The sequence below is a fragment of the Sabethes cyaneus genome, chromosome 1 (genome assembly GCF_943734655.1).
Source record: "Sabethes cyaneus chromosome 1, idSabCyanKW18_F2, whole genome shotgun sequence".
Taxonomy (NCBI): Eukaryota; Metazoa; Arthropoda; class Insecta; order Diptera; family Culicidae; genus Sabethes; species Sabethes cyaneus.
The window spans coordinates 106,667,231-106,676,728 of record NC_071353.1 but is presented as its reverse complement, the minus strand read 5'-3'; the positions used below and the strand labels follow the sequence as shown (position 1 = coordinate 106,676,728).

Sequence of the window (9,498 nt, the reverse complement as noted above, 5' to 3'; positions counted from 1 at the left end):
GCAGCTAGACGGGACCGTTAGCCCTCTGTGTCTTCGGTGGACTGCAGGAACCGAGCGGCATGAAGCCGAATCTCGCATCTGTAATCTCCAAATTGCTGGTGTCACTGATGAAGACAGGAAGTTCCTAATGAATGGCGTCAGAACGGTGAAAGAGCTGTTGCTGCCACAACAAACATTGAACATGGTTGAATTGTCGCAGTTGTATCCTCACCTTCGGGGTCTGCCGATCGATTCGTATAGTAACGCTCGCCCGCGGATTCTCATAGGAATGAAGCACGCCAAGTGGTGTCACTGATGAAGACAGGAAGTTCCTAATGAATGGCGTCAGAACGGTGAAAGAGCTGTTGCTGCCACAGCAAACATTGAACATGGTTGAATTGTCGCAGTTGTATCCTCACCTTCGGGGTCTGCCGATCGATTCGTATAGTAACGCTCGCCCGCGGATTCTCATAGGAATGAAGCACGCCAAGCTCAGTCTTGGCTTGAAGAACCGTGAAGGCGAGAGCGGTCACCCAATTGCCATAAAGACTCGACTCGGTTGGACGGTATGCGGAGGATGGGGCTCTGAAACCAATACGAGTCTACACCACTACACATTCCACATTTGTCCTTGTGATACGAAGACTGATGACGAGCTACACCAAGCCATGAAGGAATACTTCGCACTAGATAGCCTCGGAGTGGCCAAATCTGAGAAGCCGCTTTTGTCCGTGGAAGATGAGCGGGCACTATCAATGCTTCAAGCGTTGACCCGCTATAAACGTGGCCGATATGAGACCGGTTTACTGTGGCGGTACGATGATGCCCGACTACCCGACAGTCATGCAATGGCGTTGCGGCGATTTCAGTGCCTGAAGAAGCGAATGGAGAAGGATCCGGAATTGGCAAGAACACTGCAAGCGAAGATCAGTGACTACGTGGAGAATGGCTACATTCGAAAGCTCACCACTGAAGAGGTCAACCAGAAAATGCGAAGACGCTGGTACTTGCCGATCTTTCCCGTTACCAACCCAAACAAGCCTGGGAAAGTGCGGATTGTGTGGGATGCCGCGGCTATCGCCTACGGAACATCCCTGAACTCAGCGTTGCTGAAAAGACCAGACCTATTACGCTCACTCCTTGCGATTTTACTTCAGTTCCGAGAGCGGCGCATCGGACTGTCCGGTGATATACGTGAAATGTTTCACCAGGTGCTAATCCGACCCGAAGACCAACCGTGCCAGTGTTTCTTCTGGATGAACGAGAACGGAGAGATGGCGGTGTACGTGATGCAAGTGATGACATTCGGGGCATGCTGCTCTCCAAGCACTGCTCAGTTCGTGAAAAACACGAATGCGGAAAGTTTTGCGGACAAGTACCCCGCTGCTTGCGAAGCTATCATCAAATCCCACTATGTCGATGATATGCTAGTTAGCGTGGATACCGAAGAACAAGCCATCGTGTTGGCAAAGGACGTTAGGTACGTCCATGAGCAGGGCGGCTTCGAAATCAGAAACTGGGTAAGCAACTCGAAGAAGGTGCTCACCGCGCTGCAGGAAATCGACACCGAAGAGAAGTGTCTCGACCTGTCTCCAGAGCTGGCCACAGAGAAGGTATTAGGTATGTGGTGGAACACTATCGACGATGTCTTTACATATAAGGTGGGTTGGAACCGCTACGATGCGCCTCTGCTGGAAGGTCAACGACGCCCCACAAAGCGAGAGGTACTGCGTGTCCTAATGACCATCTTCGACCCGCTTGGTTTGGTCTCCCACTTTCTTTCGTTCCTGAAGATTATCCTCCAACAAATCTGGCGATCCGGCGTGCAGTGGGACGAAAAAATCGACGATAACGCGTACGCAAAGTGGCAACTATGGTTGCAAGTTCTACCCCGGCTTGAACATGTTCGCGTTCCTCGGTGCTACAACCCCGGATATCCCCCAGAGAAGGCCGACGATGTACAGCTACACATGATGGTCGACGCCAGCGAGAACGGTATGGCCGCCGCTTGCTATCTACGATTCAGCAATTGCGGAACCATAATTTGTTCCATCGTCGCTGCTAAATCGAGAGTCGCACCACTAAAATTTACGTCGATCCCTAGAATGGAACTAGCTGCTGCAGTCCTTGGGGCCCACTTAGCGCGCACCGTGGAAGAAACACTGTCTTTCCGAATCTACAGAAAAGTATACTGGTCCGATTTCAGAGATGTTCTTTGCTGGATCAATTCTGACCATCGTCGCTACAGTCCATACGTGGGCCATCGAATTAGTGAAATCGTCGAAATATCAGAACCGCGCGAATGGAGGTGGGTGCCGAGCAAGTTGAACTGCGCCGACGATGCAACTAAGTGGAGTAGCTTACCAGACATGTATTCCGATCATCGCTGGTTTACAGGGGCCGAGTTTCTCTGGCGCGCGGAAGAAAATTGGCCACCAATACCAATCATGAGTGGATCAACCGATATCGAACTGCGCCCCTCGTTGCTGGCTGTTCATGCACTGTCAGAACCTGTCATCGATGTCAGCAGTTATTCAAGCTGGCAGAGACTCGTCAAAATTACTGCACTTCTTCATCGCTTCGTTTGCAACTGCCGCCTCAAACACGCCAAGATATTGATTCGCACGGGACCACTTACAGCAAGCGAACTGCTGATCGCCGAGCGCTCGCTTATACGGCTAGGTCAATGGGAAATGTACCCTGACGAGATTGCTGCCCTCCAGAAAACCCGCAATTCGGACTCAAGCACAAACACCGTTTTGAAAACAAGCCCACTCTACCAACTAACACCATGGTTGGACGAATACGGAGTTATGCGCATGCGGACGCGTATTGCTGCATGTCAGTACGCCACTAATGACGCAAAGCAGCCGGTTATTCTACACCAAAAATACCACACCACCACTCTACTAATAGCACACTACCACCTCAAATACCATCACCAAAACCACGAAACCGTTATAAACGAAATGCGGCAGAAGTACCACATCGCTCATCTCCGCGCCCGTTACCAGCAAGTTAGGAAAGCTTGCCAACGGTGCAAGAACCAGCACGTATCGCCTAGTCCACCGTTCATGGCCGATCTACCACCAGCTCGCCTTGCTGCCTTCTCACGACCGTTCACTCATACAGGGATAGACTACTTCGGGCCGATCGAGGTCGTCGTGGGGCGAAGAATCGAAAAGCGTTGGGGAATGTTAGCCACCTGCCTGACGGTGCGAGCAATCCACATCGAGGTTGTGTTTTCGCTAAGCACAAGCTCATGCATAATGGCGATTCGCAATTTCATTAACCGCCGTGGCACCCCGCAAAGGATATACAGTGACCGTGGCGCAAACTTCGTGGGTGCAAATCGAGAGCTGAGGCAGCTCAACGACGCACTCAATCAACAGGAGCTGATGAAAGAGTTTGCTAGGAATGGCATAGAATGGGCGTTCAACCCACCACTATCACCGCACATGGGCGGCAGCTGGGAGCGACTCATCCGCACTGTTAAAAATAACCTGGTGGCAGTCTGCTCCGTGAAAAAACCATCCGACGAGGTCCTTCGTAACCTGCTATCGGAAATAGAAAACACCGTCAACTCACGTCCACTGACACACGTGCCGATAGACGAGGATTCGGGTCCGGCGCTGACGCCGAATGATCTCTTGCTCGGTTCGTCCAACGGGTCGAAACCGCTCAGTATTCTCGACGACAGTGGTGCCATCCTCCGGCAGAATTGGTGCACGTCGCAGGTTCTGGCGAATCAGTTCTGGAAACGCTGGGTATCGGACTACCTGCCAGAGATTACACGCCGCACTAAGTGGTTCCGTCACTCAAAGCCGATCGCTGTGGGCGACATAGTTGTCATCACCGATAAGAACATGCCCCGTAATTGCTGGCCGAAGGGGAAGATCATCAATACTAAGGTCAGCAAGGATGGTCAGGTGCGCTCCGCAACGGTGAGAACAGCCAATGGAGTATACGAGCGTCCGACATCGAAGCTCGCCGTGTTAGACGTCCGGTGCCTTGCTCACCTTTAGGGATTTGGCGATCTCAATGAGTTCCTCGTTCGTAACCGTTGCTTCCTCCCCGACTTCTAAACCGCCGTCGCCCACGTTACTTTGGATGTTCGGAGGCCGACCATCCTACGCTATGGTCTGAGATACTGGAACGTCGGCCGTAGGACGACTCAGCGGCCTGAGGCCAGGGCCTTGGCTCGTGACACGGAAAGAGGATCTCGATGATCCGCTGCGGCATCTCTGGCGATCGCTCTGCGGGCGCCATCACGCCCTTGGTCTTTGTCATTACGACCCTGTAGGCATCACCCCACGGGTTCGCATTGGCACTGGCACTTAACCTTTCAACGCAGGCTCGCTTGCTGACTATTATCCCACTCTTAAGCGCTGCGCGTGCAGCAACTAGTGCTACTCGACATTCTGCTCTGCCCTCGTCCGAACGAGTTCTTTCCATAATTCTTCTTGCACGAAAGCACGCTTCGCGGAGTTCCGCAATTTCTTCTGTCCACCAGTAAACCGGTGACCTACCATACCTAGGTCGGCTTTTCCTAGGCATGGTGGCGTCACATGCTCGCGACAGCACCTCAACCAAATGATCAGCGTTCGGATCGGGCATATCGCGATCACCGCACTCTCTTCGGATCGCTTCCACAAATACTTCGCGATCGAAGTATGATGTCTTCCATCCACGGGTGGTTGGAGTGTCGGCTCTACTCGCCGCTTGCCGCCTCGTTATCTGACCAACACCTTAGCGGACCGCCTGATGGTCACTGTGAGTGTAGCCATTGTCTACCCTCCAGTCTCCTATCAGACCAGGACTGCCGAATGTCACGTCGATGATAGACTCCGCACCGTTCCTACTGAAGGTACTTGTGGTGCCGACGTTGGCCAGGTCTACGTTGAGCTTTGCCAGAGTCTCAAGCAGAATCTGACCCCTATGGTTCGTGCGACGACTTCCCCACTCAACCGCCCAAGCGTTAAAGTCGCCCGCCACAACCACCGTCCTTAGACTAGTCAGCACAACTGATACTCGGTCTACCATCCGCGTAAACTGCTCGATCGACCAATTCGGCGGAGCATAACAGCTGCAGTAGAACACTCCACCCACTTTGGCAACCGCAAATCCCTCGTGTGCAGTTGACACAACCTCTTGAACCGGGAACCTGCTTGTCGTTCATATAGCCGGGACCACTTACAGCAAGCGAACTGCTGATCGCCGAGCGCTCGCTTATACGGCTAGGTCAATGGGAAATGTACCCTGACGAGATTGCTGCCCTCCAGAAAACCCGCAATTCGGACTCAAGACGCAACCTAAGAGCACAACAAATGATAACAGCGTGCCGGCTCCCGATCTCGAAGAGATCCGTCGAGAAATTTGGCAGCTGAAGGATTAACTCCCGGCAGAACTCCACAGAAATGGCCAAGAACCACTAGCAACGTCACTTTATTGGATAATTTCTAGGATTTGGGAGGAGGAGAAACTACCGGAGAAGTGGATGGAAGTTGTAGTCAAATGACTACAAATGTGTACTGTCAAATGAATCAAAATTGAGTCAAAGTAATCGAACCATCCCTGGCCTTGAGGACATCATTTGATCGCAGAGATCGTGATCGACGCATCTCCCAATGAGGCTGTAATTTCTCTGCTTGACAGCATTGCTTGAATCCTGCTCATTGTCGGCTGATCAGTTCCTTTATTAAGGAGAGCCGTATTAATTGAAGCGGAGAACTTGTTGTCGAAAGCGCCTTCAATATCAAGAAAAGCACAAAGTGCCGTCTCTTAGTATTCAATCAGCGTCACTGGGCAGTGAAGTGCGTTTCCGTAGATTTACCGCGTTGGTGAGCATGTTGATTGCCACGCAGAGGGGAGCTAAAGCTGGTAAAGCTGGCATGAAAGAGATTGATGATATCGGACATTACAATCTCGTTCGTTTTTTGCAAGAAAATGGGTAGTACGCCATCCGCACCTGGAGACTTCATTGGTTCAAAGGAGCTGAGTGACCAATTGATTGAAGCCTCCATAAATAGTCGGTGTGCAAGTAGATCCGAGTCGTTTGACACATTGCGTGATGATTCAACTTGCTGCTGCCCGCCGCCGTCGCTTATAGTGGTCACTGTCGAACCAGGGAAATGTGTGTTCATAAGAATTTCTAACGTTGCCCTAGTAGTAACGGGAAGACTACCGTCCTCTGTTTTCAATTGCCATAGGCCATTGTTATGGTCCTTCGTTATCGTTTTTTGGAGTCGCGCCGCCTCCAGGCAGAGTCTGGATGCTCTCGAAAAACTTGACTCTGGACTTTGGCTTTCCGAAGCTCTGCGTTGTATTGGGTGAGAGATGTCCTATGGGCCTTCCGATGGAACGACGAAGGTTACTGAGCGATTCATTCCACCAGGGAACGTCACGGCAGACTGTCCGCGTGATTAACGGATAGTTAGCGGTAAAAACATCCTACTCTGTAGGTCATTGGCTGCAACGTCTAGCTCAGCTGGTGTGCGTATATTATCATAAGAGAAGTTCCGAGAGTTATCCAGATGTTCTTTGAACGGAGACCAGTTGGTTTTCTTCGGGTTTCTGTATTGTTCTCTCCTGAGAGAGTTTGCTTCAATATCAAAAACGATATGCCTATGATGCCAGTTTTTGACCTTCTCAGCTATTAATGTGCTGCACAGAGTGAGGTTTAGGACCTCATCTCTGATAGCATTATCAAAAGTGGGGTCGTATCCTACATTGCATACATTGACATAATATGGTAATAGACTATTTACATCCGTGCTTACCCAAATCGTATGGTGGGCGTTGACATCGCAGCTGATCAGGAACGGCATGCTGATGGCCCTGCAGTAACGCACGAGATGACGGTATATCGTTCTTGTCACCCGGGAAGTATGTGGACGCCCCGATCAGGTCCTGATTCCCCGTAGTTGTTGACGCGTTGAATGAATTCTGTAATGGGAGAAAATTGTATTTCCGTCGTTAGCAGAATTACAGGCCTCGGTTTGAACTGCGTGTTACAGTAGATTACCTACGGTATCCTAGGCTGATAACTTTCGTGCCCTGAATCCAAGGTTCTTGAATAAAGGCAGCTGCTAGCTGCTGGTTTACGAACCTCCGATCAAGGACACTGGAAGCACCCCTGGCATGATGAAGGTTCGCGTGCACGCAGTGAAGACTGCCTGCTATTTTACTGGTTTTTCATCCTTGGCACAGTCGTCAGACTCGGAAATTGGCGGACGGCTGCCATTGGCGTGAACGGCCGGCGTTTTTCGGTCGATTCTGAGTTGTGCGAGTGGTCGGCGGTTGATGCAGAGCTCCCTTTTGGGAAACCTTGCAAACCTTCGCCACCCTCGCTGATGTGCGGACATTGGTTGGTGGTTGACGCAGATTCTCCTTACGGGGAACCTGAGCAATATTGCCGACATGCCTAAAGCAGGTGGTTGCGAAACTTCATCTGGTGGTTGTCGCAAACGTACCTTCGCTGCTCTTGGCCGTCGACAGTTGGTTGCTCCTCGTCCAACCTTACCGAGCCTTACCGAACATATAGTTCAGCATGAAGCCCTGCTTGACAATCAGGTTAGCAGACAGAGAGGAACTATCTCCGAAGCCAGTTCGACGGTATTCCCTGTCACATTGCGATGAAGAGAACGAAGTTTGTGTAAAGAAGCCGTCGTTCTGATTTTGTAGCACACGGAGGGTCCTCTCGGTCTCGTCCTTCATGGTGTATGTTCGTAGCAGCGCTTCAGCTTACGGCTTGAGGGTTGGATCGTAGTCTCCAGCCATCTTGCTGTTTCCACGTCGGCACAAACGGTAGCCATTATTGTTGGGGTTTGTCACCGTAAAATTCTATATATTACTCTTGTTGACTTTTTCGGTGAGAAATAAGAACTAAAATGTTTTCAGCGGACGTTTCGACTTACTATGCTTCAGTCATTTACTACGCGTTGAACATCTATTCTCACTGCCTCGTCCTTTATAACTATGACAGACAGACAGACAGACAGACAGACAGACAGACAGACAGACAGACAGACAGACAGACAGACAGACAGACAGACAGACAGACAGACAGACAGACAGACAGACAGACAGACAGACAGACAGACAGACAGACAGACAGACAGACAGACAGACAGACAGACAGACAGACAGACAGACAGACAGACAGACAGACAGACAGACAGACAGACAGACAGACAGACAGACAGACAGACAGACAGACAGACAGACAGACAGACAGACAGACAGACAGACAGACAGACAGACAGACAGACAGACAGACAGACAGACAGACAGACAGACAGACAGACAGACAGACAGACAGACAGACAGACAGACAGACAGACAGACAGACAGACAGACAGACAGACAGACAGACAGACAGACAGACAGACAGACAGACAGACAGACAGACAGACAGACAGACAGACAGACAGACAGACAGACAGACAGACAGACAGACAGACAGACAGACAGACAGACAGACAGACAGACAGACAGACAGACAGACAGACAGACAGACAGACAGACAGACAGACAGACAGACAGACAGACAGACAGACAGACAGACAGACAGACAGACAGACAGACAGACAGACAGACAGACAGACAGACAGACAGACAGACAGACAGACAGACAGACAGACAGACAGACAGACAGACAGACAGACAGACAGACAGACAGACAGACAGACAGACAGACAGACAGACAGACAGACAGACAGACAGACAGACAGACAGACAGACAGACAGACAGACAGACAGACAGACAGACAGACAGACAGACAGACAGACAGACAGACAGACAGACAGACAGACAGACAGACAGACAGACAGACAGACAGACAGACAGACAGACAGACAGACAGACAGACAGACAGACAGACAGACAGACAGACAGACAGACAGACAGACAGACAGACAGACAGACAGACAGACAGACAGACAGACAGACAGACAGACAGACAGACAGACAGACAGACAGACAGACAGACAGACAGACAGACAGACAGACAGACAGACAGACAGACAGACAGACAGACAGACAGACAGACAGACAGACAGACAGACAGACAGACAGACAGACAGACAGACAGACAGACAGACAGACAGACAGACAGACAGACAGACAGACAGACAGACAGACAGACAGACAGACAGACAGACAGACAGACAGACAGACAGACAGACAGACAGACAGACAGACAGACAGACAGACAGACAGACAGACAGACAGACAGACAGACAGACAGACAGACAGACAGACAGACAGACAGACAGACAGACAGACAGACAGACAGACAGACAGACAGACAGACAGACAGACAGACAGACAGACAGACAGACAGACAGACAGACAGACAGACAGACAGACAGACAGACAGACAGACAGACAGACAGACAGACAGACAGACAGACAGACAGACAGACAGACAGACAGACAGACAGACAGACAGACAGACAGACAGACAGACAGACAGACAGACAGACAGACAGACAGACAGACAGACAGACAGACAGACA

General features: G+C 50.8%; 1 protein-coding gene across 1 annotated transcript; it reads left to right on the top strand.

Moving 5' to 3' along the window:
• The first annotated feature begins 314 nt into the window (after window positions 1-314).
• Window positions 315-4,004, top strand: LOC128746062 (uncharacterized). The gene has a single exon (XM_053843113.1). The coding sequence runs from the start codon at window positions 315-317 to the stop codon at window positions 4,002-4,004; it is 3,690 nt and encodes a 1,229-aa protein (XP_053699088.1).
• The last annotated feature ends 5,494 nt before the right edge of the window (window positions 4,005-9,498 follow it).

Bases quoted from the DNA above. Each gene is read 5' to 3' on its own strand.
- LOC128746062 (XM_053843113.1), top strand. From the start codon at position 315: ATGAATGGCGTCAGAACGGTGAAAGAGCTGTTGCTGCCACAGCAAACA.